Source organism: Staurois parvus, unplaced genomic scaffold (assembly GCF_062004578.1).
Source record: "Staurois parvus isolate SC_StPar_1 unplaced genomic scaffold, SC_StPar_1.0 ptg000409l, whole genome shotgun sequence".
NCBI lineage: Eukaryota > Metazoa > Chordata > Amphibia > Anura > Ranidae > Staurois > Staurois parvus.
This window is the reverse complement of record NW_028318205.1, coordinates 1,664,548-1,691,020: the sequence shown is the minus strand read 5'-3', so window position 1 is coordinate 1,691,020 and position 26,473 is coordinate 1,664,548. Positions and strand designations below refer to the sequence as shown.

Sequence of the window (26,473 nt, the reverse complement as noted above, 5' to 3'; positions counted from 1 at the left end):
TTTGGCTTGACATGCACTTTTATCCTAGGTGTATTGATGCACATTGGGTATCTCTGCCTCCAATGTTAGTGTAACTTGTGTGTCTAAAGAAGTCTGACCTTGTTATCTTGTTGTTTGATACTAAGCCATGTCAGTCAACTGGAATAGGAGAGGGCTAATATAAGATAGTAGCATAAGAGGAAGTATAAATCCAACTTTAATGCCTCTGGGGGGTTTGCTATCTTATAGGCACCACTGACATTCATTTTGAAGGAAAAGTCAAGCAGCTGTATCTTTCCAGTCAACCATATTTATTTCATCAAGATAACAGCGCTTGTGGGGGTAAATGCATTTGATTGAACATTTGTGTAATATGAGAATATGTGACTATGCATTAATCTAGTGAAAGATAATGTGTTGTACTGTACTGTTGCATGACCTTCATCAAATATATCTGGCTAGCTGTATATAGCTGACATTTAGAATAGATGATCTTAACGATGTAAGTTTTCTTTGTCATATTAGTTATAGTTGTGCTTAAATATGCAATTTGCAACTGTGCTGTAACATTCCCAGTATTTTCTGTTAATGGTTTATAGCACCAGGTCTCACATAGCTTAGTTTTATGTATTAAACTTTAATTTCTAATTATTTTTAAATCACTCTCTCAATTTTTTTTGCTATGAATTTTTTTCCTTAGCCTCTTTGTCTTTTACTAAAACAAAATTTACCCTAGAGTAGAACTTTCAGTATAAAGATTGATACAATTTTAATTGCTCTTTACACAGGAAAGTTAAAAAGTGAAAAAACAATGTATCAGAGTGTAATATTTTGCTGAAATCCCAGTTCTACCTACTCTCCACAATGGCACTTGGTAATTTAATTTCAACTGATTCAAATGATTATCAAATCCTACACCAGCAGACAAGGGGGAAAGTCACGAGAGACCCTTCTGGTGAAATGGTCATCTAAACATGGAATGAGAAAGAAAGTAAAAAAAAATTGTGTAGCTAGGACTATATTGTATTAGTGCATGGCATTGTGCACATGTAAGATTTCTGAAAATGTGTAAAAAGATTGCGTTATTTAGTGATGAGCGAATGTGTTTAGGTTCAGTTTGCAGGGCATTTTTTGAACCTCTGTTAAAGTCTGAAAACTGGAAACCTAAATCTGCACCCCATTGATGTCTATGTGAGCAAACCTTGTAAATCAATGCTGGCCATTTTCAAGGCTAATGGGCATGGGACTGTCAAACAAGGGACATGGAGAGCTGGATACTGCCAACAGGGACATATACTAATGCAAAAAATTTAAAAAATACCATACAGATGAGAGAGGGTCCATCTTTACTTCAGTAAAGTAACTTCAAGGGTGACAAAAAAAACACCAGTCCTTTTAATTACAAGCTGGAAAGATACCTTTAAGCTGTATGTGGCATTACAGAACAGTATAGATCTCAGCTTCAGTGACACTATATTCTCTCATTGCATTATTTTCATGTGTAATTGATTTTATTTATATTTACATTAGTTGACATAACAACAACAGCAGCACCCCAATCAGATACATTACAATTTGAAAGAAAATATTTTCTTAGGTTGTTTTGGCTGCAATGCCTGATTTCTATAGGCCTAAATTGACCATTGGAAGTAGGAGCCAGGGCAGATCTAAAAGCTCTAAAAGATCTAAAAGGAAAGTTTATATTTAAAAAAGTAAAGCTACAGTCCTCAACTTCATATACATTGGATAGTGACACAACAGTTTAATAGGATAGTTTGTGAGCTTTTTTTCACAGTTCCACAATGCATTGTTTTAAAAGCTTAATAAAATATCAAAACAGAGTGCACCAAATCACTTCACACCTACAACCCAACATTACCCAAATCCCCTCCTATCTCCACACCCAATTATTCCCAAAATATTCAGAATACCGATTACAGGTATGTGTTTGATAGAAACTGGCCAGTGTCAGGACAGTATGTGAGCACTTGAATAGGCAGCACATAGAAAGGGCTCTGCAGTGTGCGCATTTTTATTATATCTGCTGCCAACAGTATCTTTGTGGTCTGCAGCCTTTGCATGCACAGTATCAGCCGTGGGAAAAGTAACAGCCATTTGGGTACCATATACATGAGGAGAAATGTGACTGTGAACCACAGAGTTTGGTGGGAGCAGCACGTCATAGAGACAAGTTGGCAAGAAAAGGCACATCTTCTTTGTTTCTCAAGGGAGAATAGTAGCACCTTTCTTTTAGAGTTCTTCAAATGCACTATTTTCCTCCTCTGCCTCAAGTGTGCATGAAAACCACTTTCTTTTAATTCACACATTTAGTCTGTTATGACTGAGCATTAGAAGAGGTTGCAAAGAGGCTGCTGGAGACACATCAGCAGAATTAACATGTAAAATTCTTTCTCCCCCCACATTTCCACTAATTACACAGCAGTCAATATAGGTTTACATCTACTTTAAGACACCAGTATGTAAGCTGCTTTATACAATGCAAGAGAGAAAGACAAGGCCACAAACTAAAAGGGAGAGATGAGGCAGGTTTTATCAGGAGATAAAACTGAAGCCAAAAATTGGGTACAGTCAGTGTACAGTATATAAATAGCTTTATTGAGCCTCAATGTAAGAGGGAGAAATGAGGCAGACTTTTACCAAGAAATAAAAATTAGACTGTATTATTTCAAAGACAATAGCCAAAAATATTGCACAGTCAATTCACAGTATTTAAGCAGATTTATTATGCTGCAATGTAAATTAGAGAGATGAGGCTGAAGGTTTGGTTTCAGAAATTATAAACAAAAGTGTATTATTACATAGCCAGAAAGATTATTAGGTTGATACAGAGTGGGAAACAGCTTTATTAGGCAGCAATCTAAGAGGGAGAGACATGGCGGATTTTATAAAAAATAGAAATTTAGAGTGTATTATTTCACAGATGATAGCCAGAATTGTCATTGCATACTATGCATAGTAGACCACAATGAAGAGTAATAGACAAGGCAGGGTTTATCAAGAAATAAAAACGTATTATTTCACAGAGGACACCCATACATATTTTACAGTTGCTGCACAGAATGAAAACAGTTTTTTCACGTCTCAATGTAACAGGAAGAGGCAAGTCAGTTTTTATCTTGATTTAAACATTACAGTGTAGTATTTCAGAGGGACAAAAGCTATAGAGCAGATATAGGCCACAGATTAGGAAAGACAGAGCATGATTTACTCTGCAGCAAACATTGGAAGTTGTATTGCACTTTACAGTGCTGCAGCAATAAAAAAAGGGCAGGAGAGGCCCACAGGAGCTGGTAACGGTGGCAGGCCAGCAGAGATTGCAAGAGATGGTATTGGTGGCAGACCAGCAGAAGTGTCAGAAGCTGGTAATAGTGGCAGTCCAGGAGAGGTGGCAAGAGCTGTTAATAGTTGCAGACCAGGGGTACTGGCAGGATCTGGTCATGGTCTAGGATACAACTTGTTTGGTAGGCAAATTATTAGGAAAAAATGTGTCAATAACATCAACAGCTGGGGTTTTGTAATCATTGCTGAACTACATCTCCCTGCACAATATACCATAATACAGCACTGTGTATAGCTGTCAGCTCTCCCTACACACTGACAAAAGGTTGTAGGGAAACCTGGTTTTTATAGTGAGATCGTTGGCTTGTAAAAAAAACCCTATTATTGGCCACTTGATTACAGTTCAAAGGCCAGGCAGTGCGTCATTGGTAATTGGTGAGATGAACAGCAGAAATAATTGTCAGCGAAACCATCCTTGACTCAAACCCAAGGTTCTTCCCTAGTGTTGATGTGCATTACACATGTAAACAAGCAAGCAATATAACTCATTATATGCAAGTATTGCCACTTGTCCATAGCTATGTAAGATCTTTTGAAATTACATGGTCAATTTGCTTATTTTATGTAGTAACCTTATTCTTTACACGGCCCCACATTTCTGATAGCTATTACCATGAACGTCTTCTTAAAATATCAATATATAGCACTTTAAAATGTTTTCTTCTTTCCCTTTTAGCTTATCTGTTGGTGGTCATGATCCTTACTAGAATTATCTTCATTAACCTTATTTGAATCTTCACTTCACACAGCTTTAAAAAGAAATGTTAGGAATAGACAAATGAGGTGGAAAAGTGATTGTTTACCTTTATAGGATAACAGGACTTTTGATTGTCACATGTAGAGCCACAGTCCACTCCCCACATTGTTGGCCATTTTGTAATACTTTGTGGTGTAAACGCCATGTCATGGGCTATATACTGGCCCCATTCAATAATTATATGGGAATATAAACTATCATCCTGAAAATCCTTGTTTGATGCATGGATTATTTTCTTTGTAACTTCTCTCACCTGAAAAAAGTAAAAACAAAATAAAAAATGCTATTTTAACTTCTAAATTAAACATAATACAATTGCGTAATGAAGTATTGTAATGCATAGTTGTAAGGGTTTAAACTATATGTGAACCCCCATCTTGTAAAACAACACATTCAATTTAAAATAGAAATGAAAGACAAAACATTTGTGTATACATATAAAAAACATTCTAAATAACTTTTTCCCCTTTTATATAAGTAATCACATACCCTCTGTTCTCAAATGCATATGGATCTTAGAGAGCTGGGGGAGAAGAAACAGAAGCACAATGAACTTCCCAGTAAGTTTGTTAGAAACATTAATACACCATTTTTTGTCACCCCATAACAATTTTTTATTACCTATCACAGGAGTGTAAAAATTTAGAGGCATCCTTGGACAGCTAGAGGTGAAAAATAAGGTGGAACATGATCTCTATTAGAGATGAGCGAAGAAATGAAAAATTCGATTCGACTGATTCGGCGAATTCGTGGACAATATTCGATTTGAGTCGAATAAATTCGCTGTGAATTTAACTTAAAAAAGGGTGTTTCTAGGCTTCAGAGAGACTTAATATTAGTGCAGAACACTGTACCTTTAATTTAAATGCCCTTGGAGTCTGCTGGGGAAGAGAAATAATACTGTCACTCAGTATGACATGCAGATGAGTGCCGTCGATCTTAGAATCACCGCACACTTCACTCATTTGGCCAGTCACGGGGCCAAAACCAGTGTTTGGAGCCACAGTGTGGCGGTGGAGGCAGCAGCAATGGGAGGCCATACAGCAACCTATGACAAAATGGAAACCAGCAGGAGTGTGAGGAGACCTGAAAGTGGCACATGTAGTGGGAGCAATGGGAGGCGGTACAAGGACCCATGTCACACTGTGGACCCAGCAGCAGCGTGACCAGGCGGTACGGGGGCCCATGGCAGATTACAGGCCTGGCAGCAGCAATGGGAGGCCCGTAATCTGCCAGCACCCTATGACAAAAAATGGAAAACACCAGCAGTGTGTGAGGAGACCTGAAAGTGGCACATGGCAGAGTGTGGCGATGGAGACAGCAGCAATGGGAGGCCGTACAGGGACCCATGAGAGACTCTGGACCTGGCAGCAGCATGAGGAGGCGGTATAGGGGCCCATGGCAGATTAGGGGCCTGGCAGCAGCTATAGGAGGCCCGTAATCTGCCAGCACCCTATGACAAAAAATTGAACACACCAGCAGTGTGTGAGGAGACCTGAAAGTGGCACATGGCATGAGACACTCTGGACCTGGCAGCAGCATGAGGAGGCGGTATATAGGGGCCCATGGCAGATTAGGGGCCTGGCAGCAGCTATGGGAGGCCCGTAATCTGCCAGCACCCTATGTCAAAAAATTGAAAACACAAGCAGTGTGTGAGGAGACCTGAAAGTGGCACATGTTTGGGGCATGATTCATGGCGGATTTAGTCAGTTGTGTCAGGAACTAGTGGTTTGAAATCCAGACTAATCCACGCCTGATTCATTTTCACAAACGTGAGTCTCTCCACACTTTGGGTGGACAGTCGTGTCCTCCGCGGAGTTGCAATACCTCCTGCCGCACTAAACACGCGCTCCGATGCCACGCTACTGGCCGGGCATGACAGCCTTTCAAGGGCAAATTCAGCTAGTTGGGGTCAAAGGTCAAGTTTTGTTGCCCAGTAGTCAAGGGGATTGTCTACCTCGGTTGGCAGGGTGCTGTCCAAGTAGGCCTAAGCCTGTTGTTTGAGGTCCTGCTCCAGGTCCACCTGATGCTGCTGCTGCTGCGGCTGGTTAGTAGTTTCCTCACTGCTGGTGAAGAAAGCTACTCATCATCGACTGCAGACTGAGGCAGCCGCTGCTGGTGGAGCTGCCACTGCTCCTACCACCCCACCCCTCCCCTGCTGCCATGGCAGCGGAACGCGAGCGCACAGGGCCCACAGTGTCTGAGGATGGACGTTGGCGCAGAAAGGCAGAGACCAGCTGACTACATAGGTGGTTTTTATAGTACGTTATTTTGGCCTCCCTCTCAGCAGGTGTGAAAAAGGCCACCATTTTTGAACGGTAGCGAGGGTCCAACAAGGTGGACAGCCAAAAGTCATCCCTCTGTCTGATGGTTATTATTCGGCTGTCGCTACGCAAGCAAGCGAGCATGCTATGGGCCATTTGTGCCAAGGAATGCGAGGGACTCCCTACCTCCATCTCCACAGCATACTGCCACGGTGCGTCTGGGTCCTCTGTCTCCTCCTCCTCCTCCTCCTCTACCAGATGCTCCTGCTCCTCCACTCCTGTCCGCTGAGTGGAAAAACCACCCATTTCACTCAATAATTCCTGAGCACCAATGTCCTCCTCTACCTCCTCCTCTTCTTCCTGTCCTGCCCCCACAGGGGTCATGTGGCGTTGAGATCTGTGCGCCACGTCTACCGCACCCTGACCAGCCATTGTTAACAGCATTTGTTCCAGGACGTGCAACAGAGGAATGACGTCGTTCATCCCATAGTCCTGCCGACTCACGAATAGCGTGGCCTCCTCAAAGGGCCTGAGCAAGCGCAGGTGTCGCGCATGAGCTGCCAATGGCTGACATCTAAGTTACACAGGGAGTACCTTTATCCGCTTTTAACATCAGGAAATCTGTGATGGCCTTTCGCTGTTCGTAAAGGCGGTCTAACATATGTAGGGTTGAATTCCACCTTGTTGCAACGTCACAGCATGAGGAGTCGGTACGGGGGCCCATGGCAGATTACGTGCCTGGCAGCAGCAATGGGAGGCCCGTAATCTGCCAGCACCCTATGTCAAAAAATTGAACACACCAGCAGTGTGAGGAGACCTAAAAGTGGCACATGGCAGAGTGTGGCGATGGAGACAGCAGCAATGGGAGGCCGTACAGGGACCCATGAGAGACTCTGGACCTGGCAGCAGCATGAGGAGGCGGTATATAGGGGCCTATGGCAGATTAGGGGCCTGGCAGCAGCTATGGGAGGCCCGTAATCTGCCAGCACCCTATGTCAAAAAATTCTACACACCAGCAGTGTGAGGAGACCTGAAAGTGGCACATGGCAGAGTGTGGCGATGGAGACAGCAGCAATGGGAGGCCGTACAGGGACCCATGAGAGACTCTGGACCTGGCAGCAGCATGAGGAGGCGGTATATAGGGGCCTATGGCAGATTAGGGGCCTGGCAGCAGCAATGGGAGGCCCGTAATCTGCCAGCACCCTATGTCAAAAAATTCTACACACCAGCAGTGTGTGAGGAGACCTGAAAGTGGCACATGGCAGAGTGTGGCGATGGAGACAGCAGCAATGGGAGGCCGTACAGGGACCCATGAGAGACTCTGGCCCTGGCAGCAGCATGAGGAGGCGGTATATAGGGGCCTATGGCAGATTAGGGGCCTGGCAGCAGCAATGGGAGGCCCGTAATCTGCCAGCACCCTATGTCAAAAAATTCTACACACCAGCAGTGTGTGAGGAGACCTGAAAGTGGCACATGGCAGAGTGTGGCGATGGAGACAGCAGCAATGGCAGGCCGTACAGGGACCCATGAGAGACTCTGGACCTGGCAGCAGCATGAGGAGGCGGTATATAGGGGCCTATGGCAGATTAGGGGCCTGGCAGCAGCTATGGGAGGCCCGTAATCTGCCAGCACCCTATGTCAAAAAATTCTACACACCAGCAGTGTGTGAGGAGACCTGAAAGTGGCACATGGCAGAGTGTGGCGATGGAGACAGCAGCAATGGGAGGCCGTACAGGGACCCATGAGAGACTCTGGACCTGGCAGCAGCATGAGGAGGCGGTATATAGGGGCCTATGGCAGATTAGGGGCCTGGCAGCAGCAATGGGAGGCCCGTAATCTGCCAGCACCCTATGTCAAAAAATTCAACACACCAGCAGTGTGTGAGGAGACCTCAAAGTGGCACATGTTTGAGGCATGATTCATGGCTTATTTAGTCAGTTGTGTCAGGAACTGGTGGTTTGAAATCCAGACTAATCCACGCCTGATTCATTTTCACAAACGTGAGTCTCTCCACACTTTGGGTGGACAGTCGTGTCCTCCGCGGAGTTACAATACCTCCTGCCGCACTAAACACGCGCTCCGATGCCACGCTACTGGCCGGGCATGACAGCCTTTCAAGGGCAAATTCAGCTAGTTGGGGCCAAAGGTCAAGTTTCGTTGACCAGTAGTCAAGGGGATTGAAAAGGGAGGGACTGCAGCACCAGCAACTTGGACAGGAGGACGTTCAGCTTTTGCACCGTCGGGTGCGTGCTCACAAACTGTTGTCTCTTGGAAACGGATTCCAAGAAAGACTGCTGACGGAATCCGTGAAGAGGAGTAGCAGGAGAAGGAGCATCTGAACGAGCAGAAGATGCCAACGAGCGACAACTCCCCTCAGCAGAGGTGTTGGAGCCTTGACTGGCTGATGGAGGGCGATTGACGTTGGGTGACGGAGCAAGTAATGGAGCGGGTGATGGAGCGGGGGCTGGGGCGGGCAGAACCGCCGTATCTTTATCACGGTTTTCCCAGGCCACCAAATGGCGACGCTGCATATGCTGCCGCAATGCTGTAGTCCCAACATGGGCCCCCTGGCCACGCTTGACTTTCTGGCCACATAGTCGACATACGGCTACGTTTACTTCCTCGGGCGGCTTGACGAAAAATTGCCACACCGCCGAGTAGGAAACTTTGCCCCCGATACTCCTCACTGGCTGACTACTGCTTCCTCCGTGCACACCGGCATCACTACTGGCCGTGGTGGTAGGCTGCAGTGGAGCTGGTGCTCTACTCCGTGGCCGTTTGGCTCCACTGACACTGCTTCCACTGACACTGCTGCGACCCTGCTGCTGTCTCCTGGGCAACCCACCGACTGTTTCGCTCACTGCCAAGCTGCCACCCTCTTCTCCTGATGATGCGGAAGAAATTGCCTGATGACGACGAGGCTGCCAAGTGCGATCAACCTCCTCATCATCAAGTAGGGTCTCCGCCTCACTACTAGCCCCCTCGGCTGCGTCTGGGTCAGGAGACAGACCTGTCTCTAGACCGGCTACCGGGCCACTCTCCTCGCCACTACTTCTTCGCCTGGCTGCTGAAAAGGCGGATGTCTCCCCCCGTTCCTGACCGCCCTCTGTTAGCTCTTCCTCACTGTACAGTGGGGCTGAGCCCACAGCATGCGATACTTTGCTTGGTGAGGGAACACCAAAGGACAGGGGCAGGTAGAGGACACGTGATTTCAGTGGGCTTGGTCCTGGGCCATGCCAACTAACGGTTGTGTCTGACGTACCCACCGACCGTTGGCTGTAGGTGTCAGAGGTGACCTGGGAAGAGGAAGACGACCGAGCCAACCAATCGATGACGGCAGGGTTGTCGGTGGACACGACCGCTGGATGACACCGGGAGCACTGGCCTCTGGCTGCGAATAGTGCTGCCTCGACCCCTTCCTCTGCTGCCACGTCTGCTCGCTCCTAAAACATTGCCTCCTCTGACACTCCTCTGCATGTTGTCTGACATACTCTTTAATTAAACGATTATGTGTCCCTGAGTAACAATTCTGTGTCCCTGAGTAACAATTCTGTGTCTGTGCGAGTAACAATTCTGTGGCCCTAAGTAACAGTTCTGTGGCCCTCAATAACAATTCTGTGTCTGTGCGAGTAACAATTCTGTGGCCCTAAGTAACAGTTCTGTGGCCCTCAGTAACAATTCTGTGTCCCTGATTAACGTTTCTGTGGCCCCAAGTAACAGTTCTGTGGCCCTCAGTAACAATTCTGTGTCTGTGCGAGTAACAATTCTGTGTCTGTGCGAGTAACAATTCTGTGGCCCTAAGTAACAGTTCTGTGGCCCTCAGTAACAGTTCTGTGTCCCTGAGTAACAATTCTGTGTCTGTGCGAGTAAGAATTCTGTGTCTGTGCGAGTAACAATTCTGTGGCCCTAAGTAACAGTTCTGTGGCCCTCAGTAACAGTTCTGTGTCCCTGAGTAACAATTCTGTGTCTGTGCGAGTAACAATTCTGTGTCTGTGCGAGTAACAATTCTGTGGCCCTAAGTAACAGTTCTGTGGCCCTCAGTAACAGTTCTGTGTCCCTGAGTAACAATTCTGTGTCTGTGCGAGTAACAATTCTGTGGCCCTAAGTAACAGTTCTGTGGCCCTCAGTAACAATTCTGTGTCCCTGATTAACGTTTCTGTGGCCCCAAGTAACAGTTCTGTGGCCCTCAGTAACAATTCTGTGTCTGTGCGAGTAACAATTCTGTGTCTGTGCGAGTAACAATTCTGTGGCCCTAAGTAACAGTTCTGTGGCCCTCAGTAACAATTCTGTGTCTGTGCGAGTAACAATTCTGTGTCTGTGCGAGTAACAATTCTGTGGCCCTAAGTAACAGTTCTGTGGCCCTCAGTAACAGTTCTGTGTCCCTGAGTAACAATTCTGTGTCTGTGCGAGTAAGAATTCTGTGTCTGTGCGAGTAACAATTCTGTGGCCCTAAGTAACAGTTCTGTGGCCCTCAGTAACAGTTCTGTGTCCCTGAGTAACAATTCTGTGTCTGTGCGAGTAACAATTCTGTGGCCCTAAGTAACAGTTCTGTGGCCCTCAGTAACAATTCTGTGTCCCTGATTAACGTTTCTGTGGCCCCAAGTAACAGTTCTGTGGCCCTCAGTAACAATTCTGTGTCTGTGCGAGTAAAAATTCTGTGTCTGTGCGAGTAACAGTTCTGTGGCCCTAACAGTTCTGTGGCCCTCAGTAACAATTCTGTGTCCCTGATTAACGTTTCTGTGGCCCCAAGTAACAGTTCTGTGGCCCTCAGTAACAATTCTGTGTCTGTGCGAGTAACAATTCTGTGTCTGTGCGAGTAACAATTCTGTGGCCCTAAGTAACAGTTCTGTGGCCCTCAGTAACAATTCTGTGTCCCTGATTAACGTTTCTGTGGCCCCAAGTAACAGTTCTGTGGCCCTCAGTAACAATTCTGTGTCTGTGCGAGTAACAATTCTGTGTCTGTGTGAGTAACAATGCTGTGGCCCTAAGTAACAGTTCTGTGGCCCTCAGTAACAGTTCTGTGTCCCTGAGTAACAATTCTGTGTCTGTGCGAGTAAGAATTCTGTGTCTGTGCGAGTAACAATTCTGTGGCCCTAAGTAACAGTTCTGTGGCCCTCAGTAACAGTTCTGTGTCCCTGAGTAACAATTCTGTGTCTGTGCGAGTAACAATTCTGTGTCTGTGCGAGTAACAATTCTGTGGCCCTAAGTAACAGTTCTGTGGCCCTCAGTAACAGTTCTGTGTCCCTGAGTAACAATTCTGTGTCTGTGCGAGTAACAATTCTGTGGCCCTAAGTAACAGTTCTGTGGCCCTCAGTAACAATTCTGTGTCCCTGATTAACGTTTCTGTGGCCCCAAGTAACAGTTCTGTGGCCCTCAGTAACAATTCTGTGTCTGTGCGAGTAACAATTCTGTGTATGTGCGAGTAACAATTCTGTGGACCTAACAGTTCTGTGGCCCTCAGTAACAATTCTGTGTCCCTGATTAACGTTTCTGTGGCCCCAAGTAACAGTTCTGTGGCCCTCAGTAACAATTCTGTGTCTTTGCGAGTAACAATTCTGTGTCTGTGCGAGTAACAATTCTGTGGCCCTAAGTAACAGTTCTGTGGCCCTCAGTAACAATTCTGTGTCCCTGATTAACGTTTCTGTGGCCCCAAGTAACAGTTCTGTGGCCCTCAGTAACAATTCTGTGTCTGTGCGAGTAACAATTCTGTGTCTGTGCGAGTAACAATTCTGTGGCCCTAAGTAACAGTTCTGTGGCCCTCAGTAACAGTTCTGTGTCCCTGAGTAACAATTCTGTGTCTGTGCGAGTAACAATTCTGTGTCTGTGCGAGTAACAATTCTGTGGCCCTAAGTAACAGTTCTGTGGCCCTAAGTAACAGTTCTGTGTCCCTGAGTAACAATTCTGTGTCTGTGCGAGTAACAATTCTGTGGCCCTAAGTAACAGTTCTGTGGCCCTCAGTAACAATTCTGTGTCCCTGAGTAACAATTCTGTGTCTGTGCGAGTAACAATTCTGTGTCTGTGCGAGTAACAATTCTGTGTCTGTGCGAGTAACAATTCTGTGGCCCTAAGTAACGGTTCTGTGGCCCTCAGTAACAGTTCTGTGTCCCTGTGTAACAATTCTGTGTCTGTGCGAGTAACAATTCTGTGGCCCTAAGTAACAGTTCTGTGGCCCTCAGTAACAATTCTGTGTCTGTGCGAGTAACAATTCTGTGTCTGTGCGAGTAACAATTCTGTGGCCCTAAGTAACAGTTCTGTGGCCCTCAGTAACAATTCTGTGTCCCTGATTAACGTTTCTGTGGCCCCAAGTAACAGTTCTGTGGCCCTCAGTAACAATTCTGTGTCTGTGCGAGTAACAATTCTGTGTCTGTGCGAGTAACAATTCTGTGGCCCTAACTAACAGTTCTGTGGCCCTCAGTAACAATTCTGTGTCTGTGCGAGTAACAATTCTGTGTCTGTGCGAGTAACAATTCTGTGTCTGTGCGAGTAACAATTCTGTGGCCCTAAGTAACGGTTCTGTGGCCCTCAGTAACAGTTCTGTGTCCCTGTGTAACAATTCTGTGTCTGTGCGAGTAACAATTCTGTGGCCCTAAGTAACAGTTCTGTGGCCCTCAGTAACAATTCTGTGTCTGTGCGAGTAACAATTCTGTGTCTGTGCGAGTAACAATTCTGTGGCCCTAAGTAACAGTTCTGTGGCCCTCAGTAACAATTCTGTGTCTGTCCCTGAGTAACAATTCTGTGGCCCTAACTAAAGTTTCTGTGGCCCTAAGTAACAATTCTCTGGCACTCAGTAACAATTCTGTCTGTCCCTGAGTAACAATTCTGTGGCCCTAATAACGTTTCTGTGGCCCTAAGTAACAATTATCTGGCACTCAGTAACAATTCTGTCTGTCCCTGAGTAACAATTCTGTGGCCCTAATAACGTTTCTGTGGCCCTAAGTAACAATTCTCTGGCACTCAGTAACAATTCTGTCTGTCCCTGAGTAACAATTCTGTGGCCCTAATAACGTTTCTGTGGCCCTAAGTAACAATTCTCTGGCACTCAGTAACAATTCTGTCTGTCCCTGAGTATGAATTCTGTGTCCCTAACTAGCGTTTCTTTGTCCCTAAGTAACGATTCTGTGGCCCTAATTAACAAATCTGTGTCCCTGAGTAATAGTTCTCTGTCCCTAAGTATCGTTTCTCTGTCCCCAAGTATCGTTTCTGTGGCCCTAACTCTGTCCCTGTCCCTAATACAGAGCGGTCTGCCTCTGTTCAATGACTGCAGGCAAATGAAGAATTCCAAAATGGCCGCTATTTATAGCTCGACCATTACACAGTGCTAGCTGGCTGGCTGCTGATTGGCTGATGCGATCACATGTCGTTGAGGAATGCATTATGGGTCAGCGCGCCTTGTCTGCGCGCCTTCCCAGACATCCCCGCTCCGTCGCCGCACATGTCAGCCGCCATTTTCGGAAAAATTTTTCCGATATTCGACTCGAATTCCACTTCGGCTACTTCGATTCGCTCATCTCTAATCTCTATGTAGCACAATTGCACTGTGGCATGAGATTAAACATCAGCCTACATTCAGAGTTCAGGGTTCAGAAATATGTAATGTACAGAATACATTTGTCAGGAGTATATGATGTACAGAGTGCAGCGGTCAGCTGTGTGTAATGTACATTATGCAGGGGTCAAACGTATGTAATGCCCATTGGGCACAGAGCAAGAACAGCAGTAGTGCCCTGCAATAGCAATGGCCATGCCATGGACAGACTGGGGGTTTGGACCCTCTTATGTCCCAAAGGTTCCTACACCGCAACCTCTACAGATGAGATCCAATAGGATCCAGGCATACATAGACGAAAGAATGAGAGGTAATACAGACATAGGGCCCTCCAGTGTCAGCTGGGACCCTGGCTCTTAAGGAAAACGCACACACACTCATACTTCCTCTGTTTGCAAAGGGTTTAATGGGCAGATCCTGCCCCTATTACCCTTCTCCTCCAAGCAGCTGGGGGGAGCCTGACTGAAGATTCTTGTGCTGCTCTGACTTTAAATAGACAGTCCCTGTCCCGCTACCTCCAATCAGCAGCAGATGGACGAAGCCCAGAATCTCTGCAATTTGAATAAGCAGTCCCTACCCCCAGTCCCCTTCTTTAATCAATGGCAGGTAAGCAGGACCCAAAATTTCTCTTTCTGCTTTGGCATATATCGATCAAGAAAGTTGTTTGCAGGATCCTTGGGGCCACAATTACAATTGACGATGCTGCACTGAAGCCTCTCATGGGCAGTATCTGGTGGGCCCAAGCCGACCTGCTGACTCAGTGGAGCTCAGGTTCAGTACAGGAGGGCTGCTTGTACCCCACTTCTAATTGCCCTGCCTGTAACTGCCAATTTTGCTGGATAGCTTGGCATGCTAAAATAATTGAGAAATGATCAGCTCTACAGCCAGGATCCACAGGCCATAAGCTATTAGAAAAAGGCTCAGAAAAAAACAAAAACTTTTATGTCAATGCTACTAACAGACAGTATGTAATTTTCTTCTTTTGGATATCACTCCACTTTAAATTCACCCAGAAATGTTGCTAATAGTTACGAATAAAATGGTAAAACTTTCTTTTTCTTCTTGATTTGCTAGGTGAATATATGCTGATCCTCCAGTCTGTCTGGAAGTGATTTGCAGAGCCCTCTGTAGCATTTTCTCCCTTGGGAAACTGAAGATTGATGAAACTGGATGTTAAACTGTGGGTTCTTGGAGGACTAAACAAGCACAAGCTGTGAACACAATGACCCCATAAATTGACTGAAAGGTAGCAGCAGATTTGAGAACACATCGCAAAGTTTGCTCATCTCCAGTTATAAATTAATGATTTTAAAAGACACAGTACTTCCAGTCTTAATGCACAACCTTTGAATGGTGTGAGATTCAAGAACCAGCTTTACTGATTATTAGTGATGAGCGAGTGATGAGCGAGTTGATCTGCCAAGACCTGAGTCTGGCTGTTTTGCACAAGGTGAAGATATATAAATAAAACACACTTCACTGCTGATAATGAGAGCCACTTTTAAACTGTAGTGGAATTTTATAAAGTGACATAAATAGAGTCCTTTACTAATGATATCAAACAGCACACCAGCAATACACACTGGTATGCCAACAACTAAGGCCATAAGTATACAGACCTCCTTCTGTGCTGCTATCTGCATTGGACTGGTGATTCGCAATGGAGGCTCATCTATTATATTTTAAATAATGACTGTAATAATGATGATGATGATCACATCATTATAGCATACATTATTTTTGTCTGTATGAAAAAAAGCTCGGAAAAAGCCATTTTTCTGCCTCCAGATTTCCTAACAAGCTTCCTGAATCAGGTCTAATAATGGCGATGACGTGGTAATAGAGGAATCAACTGCTTTCAGAAGAAATTTTTCAAAGCTGGGTAAGGAGCCAGACAACACTGAAAGAGAGAGGGAGAGAGAGGCAGTTCACAGTAGCAGCTGTACTAGTCTCTATATCTTTTGTAGAGCGGGATGCAAGGTCCATCATCCTGGTAGAGCTGAACTTGACTATATTCCAGACGGCTGAGCTTTATGTTGTGTTTTATGCTTTTTCAGTTTTCTGTGGAGGGGCTCAAGATGCTGGAGTTACTGCCTATGTTCATTGGATGCTGGGAACATAACAATGCTGGTTGTTTAAAACTTGAACATTTCTGTGGGCTTTCTCTACTGGTACAAATCAAATACCTATTGAAGTTATCTAAGGGAAACCTAAAACAGACTGTCATCATTACAATTGGTAATACAAATAAATACCATTCTACCAACAACTTGACAAATTACTAAACATGTTCAGAATGCCTTTCACGCTGAAACAAAGCACATTACACATCTTGAAAACAGACTGTGAACATTGTGAACTAAACCAATTTGAAAAATTCTTACTGGTGGAAGAAGAAAACTGCTGTAGAGGAAATCTGGATTCCAACCCTTTGGCTCATTTATCCCATCTTCATATTGTGATGGAAGCCACCGAGAAAGTATTGTATTTGATGCACCCCAGGAAGGGTGATTTCTTTAAAAATCAAAGTCAACGATTTATTTTTTTACATTCATGTTTTAAACATAATATTAACCAATTCCATCCACATTAAACACTAATATTTTTTAACTGTTTAAAGAACGATTAAAAGTAAATATATTTATTGAATAAGCAGATTATAGACAAAATAATGCACTATTTCAGATTATGTTATGTGTAATGATCTGTAATATTTTTAATACACTGCTCAAAAAAATTAAAGGAACACTATGAAAACACATCACATCTCAATGGGGAAAAATATCATGTTGGTTATCTATACTGATATGGACTGGGTAATGTGTTAGGAACGTAAGGATGCCCCATTGTTTGATGGAAATGAAAAACCTAAAGAGGACTGATTTCAAAGACACCCCAAAAATCAAAGTGAAAAAATGATGCAGCAGTCTAGTCTATTTTGCTGAAATTTCATTGAAACATCTCAAAATGGAACTCAGTAGTTTGTATGGCCCCCATGTGCTTGTATGCATGCCTGACAACGTTGGAGCATGCTCCTAATGAGATGATAGATTGTGTCCTGGAGTATTTCCTCCCAGATCTGGACCAGGGCATCACTGAGCTCCTTGACAATCTGAGGTGTAACCTGGTGGTGTCAGATTGACCAAAACATGATATCCCAGAGGTGTTCTATTGAATTTAGGTCAGGTGAGCGTGGGGGCCATTCAGTGGTAACATGAGGCCGGGCATTGTTGAGCACCAGGAGGAACCCACAACCCACTGCACTAGCGTAGGATCTGACAATGGGTCCAAGGATTTCATCCCAATACCTAATGGCAGTCAGGGTGCCATTGTCTAGCCTGTAGAGGTCTGTGCGACCCTCCATGGATATGCCTCCCCAGACCATCACTGCCCCACCACTAAAAAGGTCATGCTGCACAATGTTACAGGCAGCATAACATTCTCCATGACTTCACCAGACCCTTTCACGCCTGTCACATGTGCTCAGGGTGAACCTGCTCTCATGTGCGAAAAGCACAGGGCACCGGTGGTGGACCTGCCAATTCTGGTGTTCACTGACAAATGCCAATCGAGCTCTGTGGTGCCGGGCAGGACTTTGGGCCCTCAGGCCACCCTCATGAAGTCTGTTTATGATTGTTTAGTCAGAGACATTCACACCAGTGGCCTGCTGGTGGTCATTTTGTAGGGCTCTGGCAGTGCTCATCCAGTTCCTCCTTGCACAAAGGAGCAGATACTAGTCCTGCTGATGTGTTAAGGACCTTCTACGACCCTGTCCAGCTCTCCCAGAGTAACTGCCTGTCTCCTGGAATCTCCTCCATGCTCTTGAGACTGTTCTGGGAGACACAGCAAACCTTCTGGCAATGGCACGTATTGATTGTGCCATCCTAGAGGTGTCGGACTGCCTGTGCAAGCTCTGTAGGGTCCAAGTATCACCTCATGTTACCAGTAGTGACACTGACCCTAGCCAAATGCAAAACTAGTGAAAAACAGTCAGAAAAGATGAGAAGGGAAAAAAATATCAGTGGCCTCCACCTGTAAAACCATTCCTGCTTTGGGGTTCATCTCATTGTTGCCCATCTAGTGCACCTGTTGTTAACCTCCCTAGCGGTATGATTATGTCAATATTTCTGTACTGAAAGCGGTACATTTTTTTGCATGGAAATATGTCGTTTTTTTACTGTAGGCCTGTAATTTTTAGGAATAACTCACTGAAATCTGTCCGAACAAGAGTCTAGTAAACATCCCGGGTATGATAAAATTTTAAACACAAAATCATAAATTATAATTTAATAAATAATCATAAAAAATAATAACATAATAATAATAAATTTAATTCAATAATATAATCAAACCAAAAACACTGAAATTTGAAATAGAGCGCCAAGTCCGCACATCACCGAGCAAAGTTGCAAAATCGTTTTCAGTGTCTGATTATGAATTTCCCCACAAATCATTATCACTCAATTCTGCAAGTGGTTCTAATTTACTATCGCTGTTCTCTAGCTGGTCTAAAACCGATTTTGACCTAAAGGAATGCTTTTTGGATGCCATGCACTTTTCTCAGTTTCAAGGCAGAAAGAACAGTAAAAATGCAGGCAGGGCACAGGACAAAGCACTAGGGACAAAATGTATGTGAAATGCTTTGAAACAGTAATGTTTTACTATGTGATTTTAGTGTATTTTGTAAATGTCACTTTTTAAAATTTTTAAATTTCCCGCCGGTTTCGGCTCCCGTACGTCCCGACACTCGCAGGGACAGGAACCCGGAAGACGGATGCCGGCATCGGCTGGAGGAGATGGCTGGGGATGCTGCAGGGGACACATCGCGGGAGCGCAGGACAGGGTAAGTGAAACTGGGAATCCCTGAGCAACGCTGCAGGGTAATCCAGAGTGTAGCTCAGGGTTACCGCTTTTGGCACTGATTAACCCCGAGCTACACTCGGGAATACCGCCAGGGAGGTTAATTTCATTAACACGAAAGTAACTGAAACTGATTAACAAACCCCTCTGCTACTTAACTGACCAGATCAATATCCCAGGAGTTTAATTGACTTGATACTATACTGTGATTAAAAAGTATTCCTTTAATTTTTTGAGAAGTGTATTTTTTTTTTCATTTTAAATCAGCTACATTTTTCATTTTAAATTAGCTAAATGTTTCAGGAGTATCAAAACAAAAGGCGTGTAAATTATTAAAATTTGTTTTTTTGACGAAGCAGCCGCAGCCTGAAAAAAAAAGTCTGTCTGCTGCAGAGAAGAACAGTTGTTCTCTTTGTGGAAGCAGTTGTCTCTCTGCAAAGGTCTGACACAGGTAGAGCTCTTCAATCTGCAAATCTCAGGTTCCCAGCTGATTGGGGTTATGACTGGGAGACAAGTACAATCTGAAATATTGTGTATACAGTTTGTAAGGGTGTCCTTAAAGTGTAAGTCCAGCCAAAACATTTTATTTAGTTTTATATAGAGTGTGACATGTTTAGAACCTGTACTAGGTGTTTACTGCAATCTGAGATTTCCCCTTGCTGTCCTGGTGACACTGTTTCAATGTAAGGTCACTATTCATCCCCTTTTCCTGGGGACAGTTCCCATTATGAAACAGTCCATGGTTAACTAATGTCCCTGGCAGTGTCCCCAGTGGCAGTGCTCCCAGTGGAGGTACATGCATATCTTGGTGTATCTTATTCAAAATCTGTTTATTTGTCAGTATAACTTAAATGTCTGTCTCTTTTTCCCAGTCTGTGGCCAATCGTTTATGGGGATTTTAAAAATGAGGGAATGATTTTGTGGCTACAAAAGGGGTGTGTGTTCTGTGGGTGTAATTACAAGTGGGGTGATCAGTATGGCATCCCCAAGTTTCATTTTGAAAATCTGGTAACCTTATTTTAATGGCCTGGATGTGAGGGTAACTCAACAGCAACACACACAGAAATAAAAACAACTTTCATAAGTAGAGTAGAGGAAAGCCACTACCCCTGTCAGATTTTTACTTGTCTGTGTCCCTGTTGGATATCTTCCCTCACGTCCTGTCTGGTGAAACCTTTTTCAACAGGAAAGGAAGTAAGGGTAATTCTCTCTAACAGATCTCCAGATAGTAGTAAGAAACTCCTTCCCCACTCTTTCCAAAGCTAGAAAAAAAATCTGGCTTGAAATACACTGTGAAAGAATGATGTTAAATTTCCATAAGAAGTCCCTGGGGTCTGAACTCACTGTAGTTAGTCATTGTATGAGAGGGGACCAAGTAGTAGGCCATGTAGTCAGAAGTGATGGAAAGTTTTCCTTCTAGGAACACAAACGGCAAGAAAAACCTCACAGGGGCTCTAACCCTTCCATGTATCCAAAAAGAAACAAAAAGTTTTCACATGAGCTGGGTTTAAAGCATATTTCTTAAAATATATTCTGAGGTATTAATGTGGATTTCCACTTTAAACTTATTAAATACAAGACTTTGAATAGGTTAATTTATAAACACAGTTCATGTACTAATTACGAAGAGAAAAAACAATGATTTTATTATATGGAATATATTAATTATAGATTAAAGAAAAGGCAAATTAAACTAATCCCAGTGAAATTATTGCGGCTAAATTGATTGCTACTGTTTGTATACCAAAGAAAGAACATGTTTAAAAATAGATTAGAATGATTAATTTTGCATGTTTTCATAATTTTCTGGAGGTGTTTGGACAATTAGATTTATTCCAATTATTTAAACAATCACAAATTAATCCATACAAGTGTTTCAGGAATTTGTTCCATAATAAAAAATGAGCCTGTTGCCTAACATTGTCATTATGAGCTGCTGAATAATGCCTTTCATTTTATTACCAGAAGAGTGCATAAATAATAACTGATGTGTTTATATGATTCCTGCTAATTACCTAAACAAACGGATTGCTCCTTAAAGATACAATACACCTCTATTTCCTAAGATACCCATTTTTTTTTTACTTTTTTTATTCATCAGTTTATCTAAATTGAAACTTCACCTAAAAAGGGTTCACTCGCCTCCTCCTTTTCTACTTTCAGATGTTTTGGGGGTTTTTTTTTGCTGGGAGCGGGTACCTATCTATGTCAGGTACCTGCTCCCATGTCTGTTCAGCTTGAAGCCAGTTGAGTAGCCAAGTTTGCCCCCCTTCCTGACTGCAACCTACTGGGATATGTCACAAGTCTCATGAGACTGAGGGACCATGAGAAAGCACAGCATGTGTCACGCATGCACAGTGGGGGGCCAGCTGGCAAGAAGAAGGTGCTGGGGACCCGAAACACCTGCAAACAACCGACCTGGGTGAGGAAAGTGCTGGATCACTGGACTGGTAAGTGCATGTTTATTAAGAGTCCGCAGCTACAGTATTTGTAGCTGCTGACATTGGATTTTTTTCCCCAAAATTAAGTTTCTCTTTAACCCCTTCCTGACAGAAGGTAAAACAAATCCTAGCGCCTGAACCCAGTTTTTTTTCTTTATTATCATAAGAAAACCATCCCAATATAGTTTTAAAAAAATCATCAGATCTAGTTGTATATTTCCTGCGATCGAAAATCCCTACCAGCAAATAACAACCCAAAATAAATTCTCATACTCTTGACAATTGCAGCAATACTACATATGTGTATGTTATTTGTTGTTTGTACTTGTAGTGGGACCCAGAAACAAGTGTTTTTTTTTTACCTAAAACACACTGGAACAGACACTAAGGGCTCATGTACACTGCAGCTGATAAACTCACGTTAAGGAGCTGTTCAGCGTTTTTTTTTCAGCAGCCCCTGAACTCACCCTAATGTTTTCCTATGTGTCCATGTACACATCTTCGTTTACAGTCATTTACAGGCAGTTGAGTTTACAGTCGTTTTTTTTAATCGCAACAAACTAACGTTCAGATGTCGATGTTATCAGCGCTTCAAACGCAAAACTCTTGTAAATGCATCTAAACGTGGCAAATCGCGTTTTTAGGCATTTGAATTTTTTTTTCTCTTCCAGTTCCCAATGCTGTCCAGAGCCTTTTTTCATCATGAAAAATGCATGCAGAGTTTTCAAGGTGCTCAGATGGACAAAACACTGAACACAGGATGTTCCTACCAAGTTTGTCACACATTGTAATGACCAATTCACACCTCAGACCTCTCCCACCCTTGGAAACAAGAGATATGTTAATGCACATTCACACCTCAAATTCCTTATATAGACCCCCTGCCAGGTGACCTTAATAACTCACTCCAGCAGACACCTTCCCACCCTTGGAAACAAAAGAAAAGTTAATGAGCATCTCACACCTATCTAATGTCAACACATACTGCTGTGTCTGCTTTTACTGTGTGTATTTCTCTGAAACAGTTTGAAATAGTTAATAATTTACCACTTTTCAGTGCATTCTGGGCATTTGGGAGGTTCTCCTGTGCTTATCATTGGACGCAGCTGATCACGTGGTAAAAGGCTGCTGCGATTGGTCTTTTACCTCATCACGTGATCAGCTGTGTCCATACGACACAGTGATCACGGAGATCGCTGGGTGCGTGCTGCTGGGGGGCGCAGGAGGGTGTGTTCTGGGAGGACATAATATGATGCCCTCCCAGAACTGGACAACCACGCTGTAATTTGGCTATAGCACGGTAAAGAAGTGGTTAAAGCAGAAGATTCCTCCCGTATATCACAATGTGCTGTTTTCCTTGTACTTTGCTGAAAGAACGCCCCTTAGTCATCCTGTCAAGTAGCCTAGTTCCATAAAATATATTATCTCCCTCTTCCCAGCCCCTTCCTCACATGCCCTGTGATCTCTTACCTAGAACTGGACACAAGATGAAAAGAGAACAGGAAGAGTTGCAGATGTTCCGGAGAGGCTGAGAGCCATCTCCCTGTGTTAGTCCAGTCAATGCTCAATGTAGGGCAGACGATTTCACATTATGGATACTACATTCTTGCCCGCAGAGTGCTCTAGGAATGATTAGAATGCATCCTCCCATGCGCTCCCAGTGGTGTACACTGATGATTAGTGCCCTGCAGTGTCACCCAGCAGTGCCTCCCACCAGTGTCCATCAGTGCCACCCATTAGTGCCCCACATTAGTGCTGCCCAGCAGTTGCGCCCATCAGTGCTGCCAGTCAATGCCATCAGTCAGTGCTGCCAGTGAGTGCCTCAGTCAGCGCTACCCGTCAGTGCCGCTTATCAGTGCGTCCTATCAGTGACCATCATTGCTGCATATCAATGCAGCATCATAGTGCCTCCTCATCAATGCCCACCAGTGCCGCCTCATCAGTGACCCCTCATCAGTGCAGTCTACTAGTGCCTCCTCAGTGAAGCCTATCAGTGCCTCCTCATCAGTGAAGCCTATCTGTGCCAACTCATCAGTGTCCATCAGAGCTGCCTATCGGTGCCCATCAGTGCTGCCTATCAGTGCAGCCTCATCAATGCACATCAGTGAAGGAGAAAAAAATGTACTTGTTTGCAAAATTTTAAAACAAAGAAAACCTTTTTTTAAAATTTGTTGCTCTTTTTTTGTTTATAGTGCAAAAAATAAAACACCCAGTGGCAATTAAATACCACCAAAAGAAAGCTCTATTTGTGTGAAAATAATGATAAAAATTTCATATGGGTACAATGTTGCTTGACCGCGCAATTGTCATTCAAAATGCAACAGCGCTGAAAGCTGAAAATTGGCCTGGGCACGAAGGGGGTATAAGTGCCCAGTAGACAAGTGGTTAAACCCAAAAGGGAACATTTATTATATATAAGCTTACCAATTCATAGATGTGATGACTGCATTAGTTTTCTCTTTAGGCTTTCTTTCTTTTATTTTCAACTGGTGAACTGGCCAGTAGGTCTGGTTGTTTTTCAAAAGAACAAGCTGTAGTGCAAATGTATCAGTTACCACTGACAGGGGTGCTTACAAAGATCAGATTTTTTGACTTATGCACTGGTACAGCATCAGGGGATGCAGGGGTCGCAATAAGCTGAGGCCGCACCTTATTATTTGTGATGGAACACCTGGCACCTATTTTGTGCCTTCCGTCAGAGAACACTTCCTTGCTACCGGGACACAGGACCCATTGCACCCAAGACTAGACGAGACTAGCTTAGATGCCAAACTGGAACCACTTTATGAACAGAAACACAGATTTTTATACACTCAGAAATAGGGGCAGTGCCCACAAATATTACACATTGGAATAAACATATCACACTGATTAGGTAAGAGCTTCATCACATCATCCTAAACAATGCAAAAGGTAAACAGTACAGCCAACAGCTAACAGTGATCTAATTAACAGTAAGCTAATCAGCAACCAGGCACCCAAACAATGCGTTGATTGTTGAGTGTTGGATCTGCCGACCCGCGGGTGCCCCAATTTGATCCTCGAGGGATCAATCATCCGGTTTAGGCCAGTTATTTCTGGCCTAAGTTGGATGATCGATCCCTGTCCTATCCTGTCCTGCGTTGACAGTTACACAGGACAGGAAGCGATGAAATCTTCTCTCTGGGCACATTCGGTCCCAGAGAGCGAAGAATCAACAGAATTGTGAGTACCAGCACTACACAATTACAGTTAGAACACGCTAGGACATATTTAACCCCTTGATCACCAACCCCCCAGGTAACCCCTTCACTGCCCTGTCACCAGTGTCATTAGTACAGTGTACATATTGTTTTGCTGATCACTGTATTAGTGTCGCTGGCAACTTCAGATAGCGTTAGCGTCAGTTAGAACCCCTCCCAGATAGCGTTAGATTGCCCGATAGTACACCAGTAATCACATTTAACTCATTGATTGCCAGGAACACGCTCACATACACAATACAATATGCTTGTATAGTGTCTGAACGGATCAATATCCTTGATCAGATAAGCACTTTACCAGCGTTCACATTAGTATAGTGTCCCCAAAAATGCAGCGCTAGAGGGATGAGCCCCGACACCTGTCAGCACCTGGGTTTATCCCCTACACTTACCCCCCTGTCCCCTTGTTAGCACTAGCCAGTACATTTTTTGTAGCGGTTCAAGCAGTCCCTGACAGCCAGGTGCTCTTTTTCCCGTGAGTCGCACTAGGTACCTAGTGGCCAAAATGTCAATGGAATGGTACACTAGTGAAGAGGCCTACAGGATTCTGAGCATGTTAGGTGAGAGCGAAGGGGAAGACTCCCTGACACAATCAACTTCAGAATATGAACCTGCAGACAGCAGTGGCAGCCTGACAGATAGCTCAGATGATGGAGAAGATGTCCCTGCTAAAATCCGGCATACCCGACCCCATTCCCAGGTTGCTGAGATGTTACAATTGCATGATGACTCTCATATACAGCAGAGTGCTAGTACAAGTGCCGCTCCACCTTTTGGTGAACTGGCGAGCACCAGCGGCCTAGTACATCCTGTTCTTTCATATACCAGCACTGCAGTATCACTTGGTGACGTGGCGAGTCCCATACGTGCAGTACAAGCTGGTGCGGTGGCGAGCACAAGTTGTGACCTGCAGCCACCAAGAATTTTCACACAGGCCTGTAGAGCTCATAGTATCCTTCCGGATGAGCTTGCAAATCCGGATTGGTAGCCCACAAATTCTGCAGCACCCGTACTTCTCCCATTCACTGCTCAACCCAGAATGCAAGTGGAAACAGCAAATTTAAATACTCCCCTTGATTTTTTGGAGCTGTTTTTCATGGAAGATCTGTATTAATTGATTGTAGATCAAAGTAATTTATATGCACAACAGTTTATCGCTGCCAACCCAGATTCAAACCTTGCCAGACCGTTCGCATAGAAACCCATTATGGTTTCAGAATTTGAAGTTTTTTTGGGACTTACCCTCAACATGGGCATTGCTAAAAAAATTAGTTGCGGTTGTATTGGTCAACAGTCCCGATTGATCATATGCCCGTGTTCTCTGCTGCCATGGCCAGGCATAGATATGAGAGTATAATGTGTTTTATGCATTTCAGCGACAATACACTGTGTCGTCCTCGGAGTGGCCTTGAATATTACCGGCTCCACAAAATTCGGCCCCTCGTAAATCACCTTAACCAAAAATTTGCAGATATACTTCCCAGCAAAACATCTTTGTTGATGAGTCCCTCATTAATTTTTCTGGCCGCCTTGCATTCAAACAATTTCTCCCCAGTAAGCGTGCCAGATATGGGGTCAAGATGTATAAGACCTGTGAGAGGGCAACAGGCTATACTTATAAGTTTCGGATTTACGAGGGAAAAGTTAGTCACATGGAGCCCAGCCCGGATGCCCAGACTACATGGAGAGCAGTGGCAAGATAGTTTGGGACTTGGTGTCATTCTTTTTCCATATGGGGTATCACTTATACGTGGACAATTTTTATTCAAGCGAGCCACTATTTAGAAATTTGTACAATCTTGGAATTGGCGCATGTGGCACCGTGCAACCTAATCGCTGGGGCTTCCCCCAATGGCTTATAAATACCCATCTTAGAAAGGGGGAAAAAACCTGCTTGAGAAATGAGGAATTGCTCACAGTGAAGTGAAAGAACAAACGGGATGTTTTCATCCTGTCTTCCATTCATGCAGATAAGACCATCCAAATTACCACAGCAGCTGGTGTTCTTGAGAAGCCCCTCTGTG

The 26,473-nt window shown here is 44.2% G+C and overlaps 1 protein-coding gene across 1 annotated transcript in view; it reads right to left on the bottom strand.

Annotated features, from left to right (window-relative positions):
• The window catches only part of TPO (thyroid peroxidase), a 225,803-nt gene that overhangs the window by 143,396 nt on the left and 55,934 nt on the right, over positions 1-26,473 (bottom strand). Inside the window, exons 3-4 of the mRNA XM_089686702.1 lie at positions 16,291-16,420; positions 4,143-4,349 (exon numbers count right to left, since the gene is read on the bottom strand). Of these exons, the coding sequence (XP_089542828.1) occupies positions 4,143-4,349; positions 16,291-16,420 (337 nt within the window). The remainder of the gene's footprint in view (positions 1-4,142; positions 4,350-16,290; positions 16,421-26,473) is intronic.